The 16,251-nt window shown below is 37.6% G+C and overlaps 1 protein-coding gene across 2 annotated transcripts in view; it reads right to left on the bottom strand.

Moving 5' to 3' along the window:
- The window catches only part of NMT2 (N-myristoyltransferase 2), a 58,379-nt gene that overhangs the window by 1,196 nt on the left and 40,932 nt on the right, over positions 1 to 16,251 (bottom strand). The window contains exons 9-12 of one of the 2 annotated variants that reach the window (XM_037001686.2): positions 10,103 to 10,273; positions 1,845 to 2,012; positions 403 to 540; positions 1 to 237 (exon numbers count right to left, since the gene is read on the bottom strand). The exon at positions 1 to 237 is cut by the window's left edge and continues 1,196 nt beyond it. In XM_037001686.2, coding sequence (XP_036857581.1) covers positions 217 to 237; positions 403 to 540; positions 1,845 to 2,012; positions 10,103 to 10,273 — 498 coding nt within the window. In that variant the 3' untranslated portion in view covers positions 1 to 216. The remainder of the gene's footprint in view (positions 238 to 402; positions 541 to 1,844; positions 2,013 to 10,102; positions 10,274 to 16,251) is intronic. The other variant, XM_037001687.2, reaches the window with a different exon arrangement.

Genomic DNA, 16,251 nt, shown 5'->3' with positions numbered 1-16,251 from the left:
CAAATGGGTCAACAGTGAAAAAAAGGATGAATGTTAATGTTCTAGCTAGAAATGTTTACTATTGTTCACATATGGATTTTTTCATCTTTTCTGATTGGGGTATCGACCACATCAATTTCACTTAAGTTGTGCTTTTTACTCTTCTTTGGAATGGCAGTTCCAGGAATCACTAAATAGAATATTGACAAATTATCAGAGTTCTAGAAATATATCCACCTATTGTAATACAAGTCCAACCTAAAGGGAGGGAAGAAATGGAATAGTAAGAACAAGTTAGCAAGAAAAATTAAATTATGATATATTAAAAAGTTACTAAAAAAACACTTAATCCTAAGGAAAGCAAGCATGGGATTTCTTAGGCAAATTTATTAAGTTTATAAAGGGTACATTAACTTCACTTACCTTTTCAGAATCTGTTCCTGGACACCTCCAATTGTACAAGTAATACTGTAAATTGCCATCTCCTATACCAAACTTGAGTTTTTCCAAGAATGTCTTATTTTCCATCAAATCTAGTGCATTGAATACATCAAATCCTTTCTGCCAATGAAAAAGGGATTTAAAATGTAAAATCTCGAAGGACTAGAGGGTTTTCTATGTTATATATTTCAGTATAACATTTAATTCGTCTACTAACAGCTTGAGTATGCATTTATGAGGTTTAATGCATGCAATATATAGTATACAGGTTAAGAATTCAGTTCAAAATTATCCTAAAAATCTAATAGTATACCTGAGGGAGTCAGAAAGATAATCTAGAAATGCTGAATAAAAACATGTGGTATGTTTGCTAACACTGACATAATCTATTTAGTTTTCAGGAAATATTTTTTCCCTTTTTTAGAAGGAACAGTTGCCTAGATGGCTCTATCTTCAGAACTGTTTGTTATTGGCTTTCTAAAACTTATGACTTGACTGAAGCTACAGACAAGAAACCAAAGTTTTAAGACTTTAAATATTATATTGTCTTGGGCTGGTACTGGGAAATAAATTTAGTAAAATTTTAATAGTAAAAATCAAATTTATTTAATATGTTAGATGCTAATCCTATGTAAAACATGGCACAGATGAAGCACCTAAATTTCTATTTCTTAAGAGTTTTTACCTTAAGTAACTTATTACTGGCCTTTTTGGGGAAGTAATTGAAAATGTGCAATAGGATCAAAGAATCAGAGGATGATGCTGATTTGGGGACCCAAGACTAACAGATTAAAAAAATATATTTTCAATTATCAAATACTAGATAAAGGCAAGGAAGATACTTTTGATGTGTTGTTCCTATTTTCTCACATTCAATAATTACATCAAAATGTACGTTACCTGATTTCAATTTCTTTTCAAAGGAAAAAAATTTTTGTGACAAGAATTTAATAGTTATCCTATTACACTAAGAAGAAAGAAAAATAACAAATATAGTAAGGCATATTTCAAAATAAACCTTCATTTTAAATACCTTTAATTTAAAAATTAAATTCCTTTAATTAAAACATTTGGAGACTATTTGCTTGAATCAAAAAACTTGCAACACAAACACTTCTGTATCTTCCTTATACAGGATCATGTGTTTTTCTTAGACTTTTTCTATTATGGGCTTACGTATTCTTATATAAGGGTTTAAGGTTTCCAATTTGTACAAAATATCTTTTTGCTTAAGTTGGGACAGAATTAATGATGACACGAGCCACTAAAGTTTTAAAAGAAACTCTAACCAAAATTCTTTGACAGTCAACAGTAAACATATCTCAAATCAATTCCATGTATGTAAGAAAATACAGTAAGATGTTTTACATTCTTTGACATACATCTGGACAAAACCCAGGAGAAAAAGGAGTGAACCCACTTACCAACTTCGCTATGATGAGTGCGTCATTCATTAGGTCCAGCAGCGGCGTTTCGGTGTGGATGTTGTAGAAAGAGTAGGCGGCTTTGAGGCTCTTGTGAGCTGGGTGGTGCATGACTGTGGAGGGGAGTGTGTAGAAGCTCAGGAAGTCAGTTAGTTTACCACTGGAGTTCTAAAGAACAAAGGTAATGGCACATAAATATCTCCTGAAACAAATTTCATCCATGCATTTTAGCTAACTTTTTGATTTTTGACTTGCCCCTTGACTTTGTTAGAAAAAAAGCAACAACTCACACTTCTCTTTCAGCAGTCTGATGTGAAGCCCCTCAAAATATATTGAGTAGAGCCTGAGAAGGGCATGGAACTCCTCAACCTAACTGCTGATTGCTGATTTGCACAAAGTTCTTCAGTAGAATGGTCTAAAAGGCAGGCTTCCCTTGGGTTGACTAATGAGTCTCTCTAGTCTTGTGGAACAGTGATAAAAGCAGATTTTCACTGTTTTTGCAAAAGAGCTCTAGGGATTAAAAAAGGCTGCTTTCTCTAAATAAAAGATAGTGTATAATATCTAACATCTTGGCACAAGGCAAGAATTTTATTGGTTTAAAGCAAAATTGGACAGAGTTTAGAAGCTGTTTTTAGAAGCTTATGAAAGGACTGGTACTGCACCAAAATATGCATAGATATTACTTGAGAAAATCTAAAGCTATTAGAAATCAAAAGGGATGCAAAAGATGGTACTGATATCATCATCACTGGTACACCTTTCAATACAAGACATCAGCTGGTATTGTTCGGGTTGCTTTAATTAGCCGTGGTGGCCTATGCTATGCATCTAGGGTGCATCTGAATTATACAGCTGAGGAGGCTAGACCACGTGCATGCCACTGCCTGTGTTTCTTTCAGCAGAAAATAACATTCTGTAGGAATGGATTATCTGGTTTTTTCAATGCTTCTGATCATTAAACTTTTTTTCAGACATTAAGAAATTGAAGACATTAAGCTAATGTGATTCTCTACTGCTCTGTATTAACAGCTAAGTATTAGAGATGAATTAAAGACCTAAACTTTCAGCTTAAATAAAATTTTTTCAACTTGAAAAATACAATAAATTTTTAAAGAAAAGAAAAAAAAACCTATTGGATGGGCTCAATAGTAGAGTGGACTGACAGGATACAAATCATTGAATCTGAACAAGTCAGAATTTATCCAATCTGAACAAACGAGAGACTGAAAAAAAAATGAATCCAGTTTCAGGGATGTGTGGGTCAGTAACAAAATATCCAACATTCATATAATTGGAGTCCAAGAAGGGAAGGAGAAAATGTGGGGCTGAAAGTGTATTTGAGGAAATAGTGGAATAATGGCTGAAAACTTCCCAAATTTGGCAAAACACACACAATAGTTTCAAGGAAGCTGAGTGAACTTTAACAGGTAAACCCAAAATCCACTCCAAGACATATCATACTCAAATTTATGAAAACTAAAGACAGAAAAATCTTCAAAGTAGCCAAAGAGGAACAAATCCCTCTGGGAGAATCAATTCAAATGACATCAGATTTCTCAGAGGAAACCAGAGGCCAGAAGGAAGTGGCACAACACTTTTAAGTGCTCAAAGAAAAGAACCATCAACCATGAATTCTGTATCTGGTAAAACTACCCTTGAAGAATAAAGGAGAAATAAAGACATTCCCAGACAAGTGAAAATGAAAATAATTTGTTGCTAACAGACATACTTTAAGATTGGCCAATAGAAATTCTTTAAATAGAAAGGAAATAATAAAAGGGCTCTTGGAGCACCAGGATGGAAAATAAAATGATAGAAAAAGCAGAAATTTTGGTACACACTAGCAACATGCTTCTCATGAATTTTACAAATCTACTTGATGACCGAAACAAAAACTATAACAACATTTGATACTCAAGACAATGCTATTCAAAAGTCAAGAAGGTAAAGGGACCCAAGTGGAAGTAAGGTCACTTGAAATAGTACAATATTGTGATGCCAGTAGACTGCTATAAGTTACATAGTGTAATACCCACAGTAGTCTTCAGGAAAACTACACAAATACACTCAAAGGCACTATAAATAAATCAAGACAAAATCCTAAAATAAATTTCAAGTGACTCACAGGAAGACAAGGAAAAAAGAAACAGAGGAACAAGAAACAATGGGAAAAAACAGAAACCTATAAAATGGCAGACTTAAGTTCCAACATATCAGTATTTACTGAATGTAAATGGTCTAAATACAACAATAAAAAATATCTGGCAGAGTGGTTAAAGAAACATGTCCCAACTATATGCTGTTTACAAGAAACTCACTTGAAATTGACACAGAAAAACTGGAAGTAAAAGGACTAAAAAAGAAATACTGTGAAAACATTTTTTAAAAAGTAGCAGTAGCTATATTAATATTCAATAAAGTAGACTTCAGAGCAAAGTAAATGACTAGAGACAAAGAGGGGATGACATGATGACAAAAAGAATGATCCACTAAGAAGACAGAGAGGTCCTATATGTGTAAGTTCTAAACAAGACCCTCAAAGTACACCATGAAAAACTGATAGAGCTCGAAGGCGAAATAGACAAATCCACAGTTACCTTTGGCAAATTTCATACCCTTCTCATCAACTGGCAGAATACCAGAAAGAAAATCAGCAAGCATATAGAAAATCTGAATAACACAATTGATAGGATATAACTGGCATATATATAATGCTCCACCTAAAAACCACAGAATATACATTTCCACATGCACATAGAACATTTACCAAGGTAGAATATATAAGCCAAAAACCATATGATTTTTCTTCTTTACTCTGTTAATATGGTATACTACATTGATTTTTGCATGTTTGACTACCCTTGCATTCCTAGAAAAAATCCACTTGATTATGGTGTATAAATCCTTTTATACATTGTTGGATTTTTGCTACTAATATTATTTGTGGAGTTCAGGAGAGATCTTGGTCGCAGTTTATCTTGTACTGTCTTTGTCTGGTTTTGGATCAGAGTAATACTGACCTCAAAGAGATTGTATAGAATTGGTGAAAATACTTTAAATATTTGCTAGAATTTGGCAGTTGAAAGCATGTGACCTTAAGAAAATTACTTTTTGTTAAAATCAATTTCTTTAATGGTATAGGCCTATTTAGATTATCTATTTCATCTTGGTTGAGATGAAATAGTTTGTGGTTTTTAAGAAATTGGCCAATTTCTCCTAAACTGTAAAATTTATAAGAGTAAAATTATTCACAATTATTTGTTATCCTTTTAATAGGCTAACAAGGATTCGGATGTAGGATCTATAGTAACATCACTTCATTGCTGATTTGGTGATTCATATCTTCTATTTTTGTCAGTCTTGCTTGTGTTTTGTAAGTTTTATTGATTTCCTCCCCACCCCCCAAAGAACCAGGCTTTTGTTCATTGATTTTATCTATTGCTTTCCTATTTTTAATGTCACTGATTTCTTTTTTTAATCTTTCAATTACTTTTATTAACATTTTTTATTATGATATCATTAATATACAATCACATGAGCAACACTGTGGTTATCAAGCTATCAAGTACCCACCACATACTCCATTGCAATCACTGTCCGTCAGCATAGTAGGATGCTATAGAGTCACTATGTGTCTTAGTGCTATACTGCCTTCCTGTGCCCCCTCCTACATTCTGTGTGCTAATCATAATGCCCCTTAATCCCCTTATACCTCCCTTCCCACCCACCCTGCCAAGTCTATTTCCCTTTGGTAACTGTTAGTCCATTCTTAGGTTCTGTGAGTCTGCTGCTGTTTTGTTCCTTCAGTTTGCACTTTGTTGTTATGCTCCACAGATGAGTGAAACAATTTGGTACTTGTCTTTCCCTGCCTGGCTTATTTCACTGAGCATAATATCCTTTAGCTCCATCCATGTTGTTGCAAATGGTAGGATTTGTTTTCTTCTTTTTTTATTTTTTATTTTTTTATTTTGGTGTCATTAATCTACAATTACATGAGTGACATTATGGTTACTAGACTCCCCCCATCATCAAGTCCCCACCACATACCCCATTATAGTCACTGTCTATCAGTGTACTAAGATGCTGTAGAATAACTACTTGTCTTCTCTGTGTTGTACAGCCCTCCCCATGCTCCCAACCCCCTACATTAAGTCTGCTAATCGTAATACCACTTTTCCCCCCTTGTCCCTCCCTCCCCACACATCCTCCCCGGTCCCTTTCCCTTTGGTAACTGTTAGTCCACTCTTGGGTTCTGTGACTCTGCTGCTGTTTTGTTCTTTCAGTTTTTTTCTTTGTTCGTACACACCACATACGAGTGAAATCATTTGATACTTGTCTTTTTCCACCTGGCTTATTTCACTGAGCATAATACCCTCTAGCTCCATCCATGGTACTGCAAATGGTAGGATTTGTTTTCTTCTATGGCTGAATAATATTCCATTGTGTATATGTACCAAATCTTCTTTACCCATTCATCTACTGATGGACACTAAGGTTGCTTCCATTTCTTGGCTATTGTAAATAGTGCTGCAATAAACGTAGGGGTACATATGTCTTTTTCAAACTGGGCTCCTGCATTCTTAGGGTAAATTCCTAGGAGTGGAATTCCTGGGTCAAATAGTATTTCTATTTTGAGTTATTTGAGGAGCCTCCATACTGCTTTCCACAATAGTTGAACTAATTTACATTCCCACCAGCAGTGTAGGAGGGTTCCCCTTGTCTTGTTCCTGATCTTAAAGGAAAAGCTTTCAGCTTCTCGCTGTTAAGTATGATGTTGGCTGTGGGGTTGTCATATATGGTCTTTATTTTGTTGAGGTACTTGCCCTCTATTTTGTTGAGAATTTTTATCATGAATGGGTGTTGAATTTTGCCAAATGTGTTTTCAGCATCTATGGAGATAATAATGTGATTTTTGTCCTTTTTATTGATATATTGGATGATGTTAGTGGATTTTCAAATGTTGTACCATTGTTGCATCCCTGGGGTGAATCCAACTTGATCATGATGTATGATCCTCTTGATGTATTTTTGAATTTGGTTTGCTAATATTTTGTTGAGTATTTTTGCATCTCTGTTCATCAGGGATATTGTAATTTTCTTTTTTGGTGGGGTCTTTGACTTTCTGCCTTTTCATAGTCCTGGAGCGATGGGAATGGTCACCAGAGAGTGGCATGGGTGTCAGCTGGGAGCTCAAAGTTCCTTCCTGCTTTCTGATCGCTGTACCTGTTTCCGCTCTCTGTTCTAGTTAATCGTGCACAGGGAGTAGCCTCTGGGTTAATCCCCTAAACTGCCATGGGTGGGTGGCCCTCGGGATGGACTGCTGGTGGGGGTCGCAGGTGAGCAGCACAGGTTCTGCCATGAGAACAAAGCCCCTTTGTGGCTCCTGGTCTCAGCGCCTGTCTCTGCTGTCTGTGCCGGTCAACCGCATGCAGGGAGCAGCCTCTGGGTCTGGGCTGGTTAGGCGCATGCAGGAAGAAGCCTCTGTGTTAAGCTGTGTAGTTGCTGTAGGCGGGGCTGCCCTTCAGCTTGTCTGCAGCAATGGTGGGGACAGCCGGTTTGCGTACTCATGCCGGCGGGGAGGAAGGAGTGGCAAGCTGCTTATTGCAGTGAGGGGACTTGGGGCTGTCTTGCCAACCAGGGGACAGGGTGCCTGAAGCTCCTGAAAGTTCCCAAGCTGCTGGGCTGAGTGTGTCAGGACCATTTTGTCCACCTGTTTCTTCTCCTCACCCCTTTAAGACTTTTAAAGTGCTTGCTTTTCTTTTGTCCCAGGGCAGCCGGTTGTGGGAACCTGTTCACAGTCTTAATCTCCGAATTTTCTTTTCAGCCCCTTTAATATCCAGAGCATCATGCAATGTGGGTCTGTGCTTCTGGGGTAGATTTCTAGGGCCGGGGATTTAACAGTCCTGTGCTTCTACTACCTCCCTGCTCTGATTCTTTTCCTCCTGGTGAGCTGGGGTTGTGGGAAGTGCACAGGTTCCACTGGGTCGTGGCTTTTTACTTTACCCTTTTCCATGAGATGTTGATTTCTCCCAGATGTAGACTGGCTGGTGTACTGTTACTTCTGGTCACTTTTTTAGGAATAGTTGTATTTGCTGTATTTTCAAAATATATGTGGTTTTGGGAGGAGATTTCTGCTATACTACTCCCACCACCATCTTTTTCCTCTCATTTGTTGAGTCTGTCATTGATTTCTGTTCATATGTTTATTATTTCTTTCCTTTTGTTGCTTTAATTTTGCTATTCTTTTTCTCTTTCCTTTAAGGAGGTACTTAGATTACTGAGACCTTTCCATTACAAGGTAAGCATTAAGTTCTGTAAATGCCTCTCTATACTGCTTTAGCTTCATTCTACACATTTTGGTATGACGTATTTTCATTTTCATTCCATTTTGTGTATTTTTAGATTTCTCTTGAGATGTTCTCTTTGATCCACAGCTTATTTAGAATTCTGTTGTTCAATTTTGGCATGCTTAGGGATTTCCTATTGATTTCTAGTTTCATCCCATTATGGTTGGAGAATACACTTTGTATGATTTCAACACAATTATTTGAAAAGGCTATTATAAGGCTCATTCTTTTTAATATCTTCAATAGTTCATATGAAGCATTTTTTAAAAATACTTCAACCAAAACAATAGATCACATGCAGAAGCAGATGTGAGAACATAAGTTGTCTTCTATTAAGTCAAAAGGGATTTGCAAAAATATAAAGTAATACTATTCTTTACACTAAATGTGTTATTTTGGAAAATAGTTATTTTTCATATCAAATATGTTATTTAGGTAACATGTAATGGGTTTACCATTGTTATGTTGTTATTAATAAATTTTTTCAATTTTTCTTTCTTTAACTTAGATGTAATTGGCATGTAACATATTCATTTCAGTGTACACCATAATGATTTGATATTTGTGTACACTGCAAAATGATCACCACAGTAAGTCTAGTTAATAGTTGACATCCATCACCACACAGTTACAAGATTCTTTTCTTGTGATAAAACTTTTAAGATCTACTCTCTTAGCAACTTTCAAATATACAATATAGTATTAACTACAGTCACATGCTGGACTTCATCCCCAGTTGTTTTTTATTTTTAAAACCGGAAGTTTATGCCTGTTGCTGCATGCCTGTGCACAACCCCCACCCCCCACAACCATTGGTCTGTTCTCTGAATCTATGAGTTTGGTTCCCCTGCCCTGTACCCATCCTTTGTTTTAATATTTCTATATATAAAGGGAGATCATACAGTATTTGGCTTTCTCTGTCTGAGTTATAAAATAACAGTATTAAGAATACAGTAAATGTCTGTAGATATAACCCATAAAGATAAAAGCTCTTTGGGATCCTTAGTAATTCCTAAGAGAGTGAAGAGGTCCTGAGATCAACAACTTTGAGAACTGCTGTCCGAGAGAAGCATACATAAAGATTTGGGCACAAACATGTCCACTTAAGCATTATTTTAGAAGTAAAAATGTAAAAACAAAGACTGCTCAGTAGTTCTCCAAAAACATCCTTTAAATTCACCTGTCTGCTCCCACCATTACTGCCCTAACTCAGCCATAATCCTACATCCAGATAAGGCCTGACAATGCTGAAAACCCCCTTCAGCTCAAAGCTCCCTGCGTGGTGAATGTACCGCAACAGCAGCTTCACTGGCCTCCTCGCTCTCCTCTACTCCAGGTGCTCACCAGATTAAATCTCAGTCCCTCAACCAAACTCCCCCTCACTTCAACCAAAGGAGCTTCTAAGTGAAACATCATCTGAACAGTAAGTTCCAAGCATTTTTTTCAAAGGTTTTAAAAGCACTATGTTAAATGCATCTAACCAATAACCAGAAAATCCAGACTGTTACTTTTCCTTCTGTTCCTTGAACAAGGGCTGATTATGCCGTCTCAACCAAAGGCAGTTCAGTTCCAAACAGCTTTGCACAACCAAAGGAACATTAAACTTTGGAATGTATCTACCTCAGATGAGGTCACCAAAACTGGCTTTTTCAAAACTGAGAGAAACAATTACACAGATAACAACATAAAGGTATACTGATTTCCCACTGATAAGTAGTAAGAGTGTGCTCTTATCCAGGGATGGAAATTATAAAAAGAAAACGTTCTGTCAGTGTGAACAGAGATCTGGTATAGAAGCAGTAAGTCATGGAGGAGGAGGAAAGAGATAGGCATTCTATGGGATTTCTGGGCAGCAGGCTAAACAGCATGGCATTTTCATACTTGCCCATTATCATATCACCTCATCTTTACCTCCACTACAAATGTGTCAATAATGTGCTCCTGGGGCAGGAACCAGTGGGCTACTTCTTCTTCATCCATCACTGGGGCTAGATGAAACTGCTTTAGGTAACTGTTGGTTAATTCTTGAACTGCTTTGATATCTCTTGGTTCCATTGGTCTCAAGCCTGACGTCTTTGTAGCCTTGTGAAAACAAAACAAATTAGGAAATTTAAATATAAGGGGTAAAAGTACTTTGTGCTGAAATGCGACCTGCAGACCAGCTGTATGAGTATCACACAGGTGCTTGTTATAGCTGCAGAATCTTGGCACCAACCCAGATCCCTGTCAGAATCTGCAGCTTAACAAGATTCCCTGGTGATCAGTACACACATTAAAGTTTGAGAAGCACTAAATTAGGATACAGGCTAGACAATGTGCTGTCTTATCTCTGTGCATCAGATCTTCAGTCAGTATTGCCCACAACCCAAACAAAATCAAAAAGAACACTGTAAGTGGATCTGTGTACCAATGGTAGGCATTTTAACAACCTACCACAGGGCAGAACAATGTTAGCATGTGTTCTGTAGAGTTGGCCTTTAGGGCTGCCCTGTCTGACATTTTGAAAGCACAACTGAAACAGTTGAGATGCTCATTTTATCCAGTGGCCCAGAATAGGATGTAGCTGTTTTGTCCTCATGAGCAACAGAAATGAAATAAAAGTAAATTATATTGGTCAGAATGGGAAGGCAAGCATTTTAACAGCCAAGTATTTTCTAAAAGCAAATGGCTGGCTGCCAAGTACTGGCACTGGCCTCTCATGCTATCTTTTGATTAAAAGGTTGGTATTTGAATCCATCATTTCAGAGCATCAGAAGTTTTACATTAGGTCATATGAACAAAATAACCTAAAGGACAGGACAGGTCCCCATTTGGATTTGTATAACTGCCTGTCCTCAAAAGAGATCCAAACATCTCTTGGCTCTCTGTCCAGACACCAGGACATGTGAGAAAACCCAGTACATTTGCTTGTTTGCATGAACAAAATATCAAAGACTGAGAAATACAATATCATTTTTCCAGTTAACTTCATTTTTTTCTTGAAGTAATACTGTATACATTTTAAGCAATAAATAACCTGTTTATAAATATTGTACTCTATCTTTTCTGTCCTAAATTATTTCTAAATATTTTAAAATTAAAAACTGCCTCTAAAATTAGATCACTACAATTCCTGCATGCCCCCAGACTGGTAGCAAAGTAGAAGCCCAAGGTGGAAGATAGGTTCTCATCTCGAGTGCCAGCTCTGTTCAATGTTAGCAATTGGGCTGTGGTTTCTAAAGTCCTGTGACAAAGAATGCTGACTGCTTACTGAGTAGTTATTTGGAGGAGATGGGAGATGCGTTCTTCGTATTTACAGACCCAATGGTCCTTAGCTGAGTATTTTATGTGCCACTCAGTTATGATCTATATAATCTATAAAGACAGTAATGCAGATAAAATGCAGTTTAGTAGTTTAAATTAAGAGAATTTAAGTCCTTAACACTTAAAAGAGAACTCATAAATCTAGCCTTTCCATGGATCTCAAAGCCAAAGGACAAGAAATCTCCAGGTCCGGCTTCCATCCAAGGCTTAACCCCCTCAGGCAAGCTCGGCAGTAACAGCCCGGATATGTGTTGTACAAATGAATGAATGCATGTTTCGTACCACAGTGATTTACCCAATAAGGTGAGGCAAAAGCTGAAGACATGAAAAAAAAGTTACTGTCAGCTCTGAAAAGATGACACCTTTATGGCCTGGCATATAAATGTGCAAGCCAGGCATTAAAGTCTTTTTTTTTGTTTCTTTCTCCTAAGCCAATTTTAATATTTTGTAGCATTTCTTCACTGAAACTCATGGGAAGAAGGAATCTATGTGATTCCCAAATACTGTTAAGTGTAATAAATATACTCTTCTAAATGCTGTAGGAGGATCAAAACCATACAGAATGGATAGAGCAATATTCAAAAAGATTATTTTCTGCTGTGAGCATGACCTTGACAAATTTGGAATAGCTTTTCTCAATATTAGATTGTTTTTCTTTTGTTACTGGTTCAGTAACAGTATCAAGCAATTAGATTAGTTAATAAAAGCAATAGGGTACATGATATTTGTTAATAGAGAACATTCAGGAAGAAAGAACTTGCCAACTTCTTTCTTGAGCAAAATATTGTTGTGCTGTACACTTCCCTTTCACTGAGACAATGTAAATCAATAATAAACTGTCTTTTTCCCAGCAGACATCCTTAAAGAAGCAGCTCTCATTTTGGTCTGGGACCCCTATACACTCTTAAAAATTATCAAGTATCTCCAAAGAGCTTTATGTTTATGTGCATTATCATCCCATATTTATTGTACTAGAAATTGAAACTGAGAAACCTTAATAAACAAAAGAATGTATGGGCTTAAAGATGGTAGCGTAGAGATGAGACAGAAACCTCCTCCCAAAGTCACGTATATTATGAAAATATAGTAAATACAACTAATCCTGACAGAATAACAGGAAAGAATGCTATGACAGACTGCCTATATTACATCTGCAGAAAAGAGGAGACCTTACAGAAAAGGGTAAAGTACCAAAGCCATGATCCAGTGGGATGCAGGCCCTTCCCTCACCCTGGCTCACCAGTGGGAGGAAGAGAAACAGAGCAGGAAGCGGGTGGAAGGCTAGGACTGCTGAACACCCAGCTCTGGAGATCTGCTCTGGGGGCATGAACCTACATTACATGGTGCTCTGGAGATTAGTGGGGTTGGAGAGCTAAAAGAGGCAGAATACTCAGAGAGACTGAGATTCCAGCTGCTTGTGGAGAACAGCTACCTACAACTGGCTGCTCTAGAACAAAAGAAAGGCGGGCAGTCTGCAAGACTTCCCAAGAGTGAGAGGACTGCTAAAGGGGCAAGGATTGAGCAGAGCTTGCTGCTCAGGAAAAGGACAGGTGGACAAAAGTGTTTAACACACTCAGCCGAGCAGACTGGGAACTTTCAGGAGCTTCAGGTGTTCCATTCCCCTGGCTGGCAATGTAGATCTGAGGCCCCACCACTGTGATACGCGGCCTGCCACTCCTTCCTCCCAGCTGGCACCGGTTCGCAGATCTGTTGCCCACGCCATTGTGCCAGGCCAGCAGAACGGTGGCCCCGCCTATGGCAGTGAGAAGGGAGTAGAACGGAGGCTCCTTCCTGTGTGTTTGGCCCACTGGCCCTGGCAGTGGAGGCATGCACTGCAGCCAGGAGGCAGGAAAGAGCTCTTTCCTTCTGGCAGGCACCAGTGCTGGTTGCCTGTGACCCCTGTCATTGCTCCAGGGGCTGAGCAGCTCCAGAGAGTAGAGCATCTGGGCACTAGAGAGCGCCACTTACAAATATGAAATGTCAAAGGAACCTGCTTCAAACCAAAATCCCAGAAAGAGGGCCAACTGAAACTGAAGTCACAAGTCTTTCTGAAAGAGATTTCAAAATAAAAATCATAAAAAGATTATTTTCATAGAGATTTTCATAGAGATTTCATAGAGATTACTATGAAAAATTATATGCTATAGTACACTCCATCCAAATGCAGCAGGATACACATTCTTCTCAAGTGCCATGGAACATTTTACAAAATAGATTGTATACTAGACCACAAAAAGAGCCTCAGTAAATTCAGAAGGATTGAAATTTTACCAACCAGCTTCTCAGACCACAAAGGTATAAAACTACAGATAAATTGTACAAAGAAAACAAAAAGCTCACAAACACAGAAAAATAGTCAATATTTCAGGGAGGAATTCAAGAAAGAGAAATTCTGAAAAATACAGTATCCAAAATAAAACATACAGTGGTGGGATTTAAAAGCAGATTAGATGAAGTGGAGGAGATGGTAAATGAAACAGACATAGGAGAATAGAAATACAAAGAAGCTGAGGCACAGAGAGAAAAAGGGATCTGTAGGAATGAAGGAACATTGAGAGAACTGTGTGACCAAACCAAACAGAACAATATTAGCATTATAGGGGTACGAGAAGCAGAAGAGAAAAAGGGATAGAAAGTGTCTTTGAGAAGGTAACTGCAGAAAACTTCCCCAGTCTCAGACCATGGAGGTGCACAGATCTCCTAACACAAGCAACCCAAGGAAGACAACACCAAGACATATAAATAATTAAAATGACAAAGATCAAGAAGAAAGACAGAGTATTAAAAGCAGTCAGAGAAAGAAAAAATATCACATACAAAGGAAAACTGATCAGGCTATCATCAGACTTTTCAGCAGAAAACTTACAGGCCAGAGGAAGTGGCATGATATATTTAATGCAATGAAACAGAAGGGCCTTAACCAAGAACACTCTATCCAACAAGATTATCATTTAAATTTGAAGGTGGGAAAACCAAAAATAGAAATACCATTTGACCTAGGAATTACACTCCTAGGAATTTACCCTAAGAATGCAGCAGCCCAGTTTGAAAAAGACATATGCACCTCTATGTTTATCACAGCACTATTTACAATTGCCAAGAAATGGAAGCAACCTAAATGTCCATCAGTAGATGAATGGATAAAGAAGATGTGGTACATATACACAATGGAATATTATTCAGCCATAAGAAGAAAACAAATCCTATCATTTGCAACAACATGGATGGAGCTAGAGGGCATTACGCTCAGTGAAATAAGCCAGGTGGAGAAAGCCAAGTACCAAATGATTTCACTCATATGTGGAGTATAAGAACAAAGAAAAAAACTGAAGGAACAAAACAGCAGCAGACTCACAGAACCCAAGAGTGGACTAACAGTTATCAAAGGGAAAGGGACTGGGAAGGATGGGTGAGAAGGAAGGGACAAGGGAGGAAAGGGGGTCTTACGATTAGTGGACATTATGTAGTGGGGGGCATGGGGAGAGCTGTATAACACAGAAAGACAAGTAGTGATTCTACAGCATCTTACTACACTGATGCACAGTGACTGTAATAGGGTATGTGGTGGGGACTTGATGATGGGGGTAGTCTAGTAACCATAATGTCGCTCATGTACTTGTAGATTAATGATACCAAAAAAAAAATTGAAGGAGGGATCAAACGATTTCTAGATACTCTACAGTGTATTGTGGAGAGACTTCTCTAGATGAAAGTCTTCCTAAGGCTAAATAGCTGTCACCAGAGAAAATAAAACCACAGTAAAGGAATTAAACCAATTAAGTACTAAGGAAATGCAAAATTATATCAACTACCCCCAAAGTCAGTCAAGGGATACATAAAGAGTACAAAATATGATACCTAATAAATAAAGAGTGGAGGAGGAAGAAAAGGAAGGGAGAAAAAAAAAACCTTTAGATTGTGTTTGAAATAATGTATTTCAACTTAAGTGAGTTAAGTTAGACTGTTAGATAGTAAAGAAACTACCCTCTAACCTTTGGTATCCGTGAATCTAAAGCCTGTAATGGCAATAAGTACATACTTATTGATAATCACCCTAAATGTAAATGGACTGAATGCACCAATCAAGAGACAACAGAGTTACAGAATGGATAAAAAAGCAAGCTATAGGCTGCCTACAAGAGACTCACCTCAAACCCAAAGACATACACAGACTAAAAGTGAAGGAATGGAAAAAGATATTTAATGCAATAGGGAGAAAAAAACAGGAGTTGCAGTACTTGTATCAGACAAAATAGACTTCAAAACAAAGTAACAAGAGACAGAGATGGATATTACATAATGATAAAGGGGTCAGTCCAACAAGAGGATATAATCATTACAAGTATCTATGCACCCAACACAGGAGCACCTACATATGTGAAACAAATACTAACAGAATTAAAAGGGGAAATAGAATGCAATGCATTCATTTTAGGAGACTTCCAACACACCACTCACTCCAAAGGACAGATCAACCAGACAGAAAATAAGTAAGGACACAGAGGCACTGAACAACACATTAGAACAGATGGACCTAACAGACATCTATAGTACACTCCATCCAAATGCAGCAGGATACACATTCTTCTCAAGTGCCATGGAACATTTTACAAAATAGATTGTATACTAGACCACAAAAAGAGCCTCAGTAAATTCAGAAGGATTGAAATTTTACCAACCAGCTTCTCAGACCACAAAGGTATGAAACTACAAATAAATTGTACAAAGAAAACAAAAAGCTCACAAACACATGGAGG

The sequence above is a fragment of the Manis javanica genome, chromosome 2 (assembly GCF_040802235.1).
Source record: "Manis javanica isolate MJ-LG chromosome 2, MJ_LKY, whole genome shotgun sequence".
In the NCBI taxonomy this organism is placed as follows: domain Eukaryota; kingdom Metazoa; phylum Chordata; class Mammalia; order Pholidota; family Manidae; genus Manis; species Manis javanica.
Note: the sequence above shows the minus strand (reverse complement) of the source record. Positions and strands in the feature narration are given on the sequence as shown.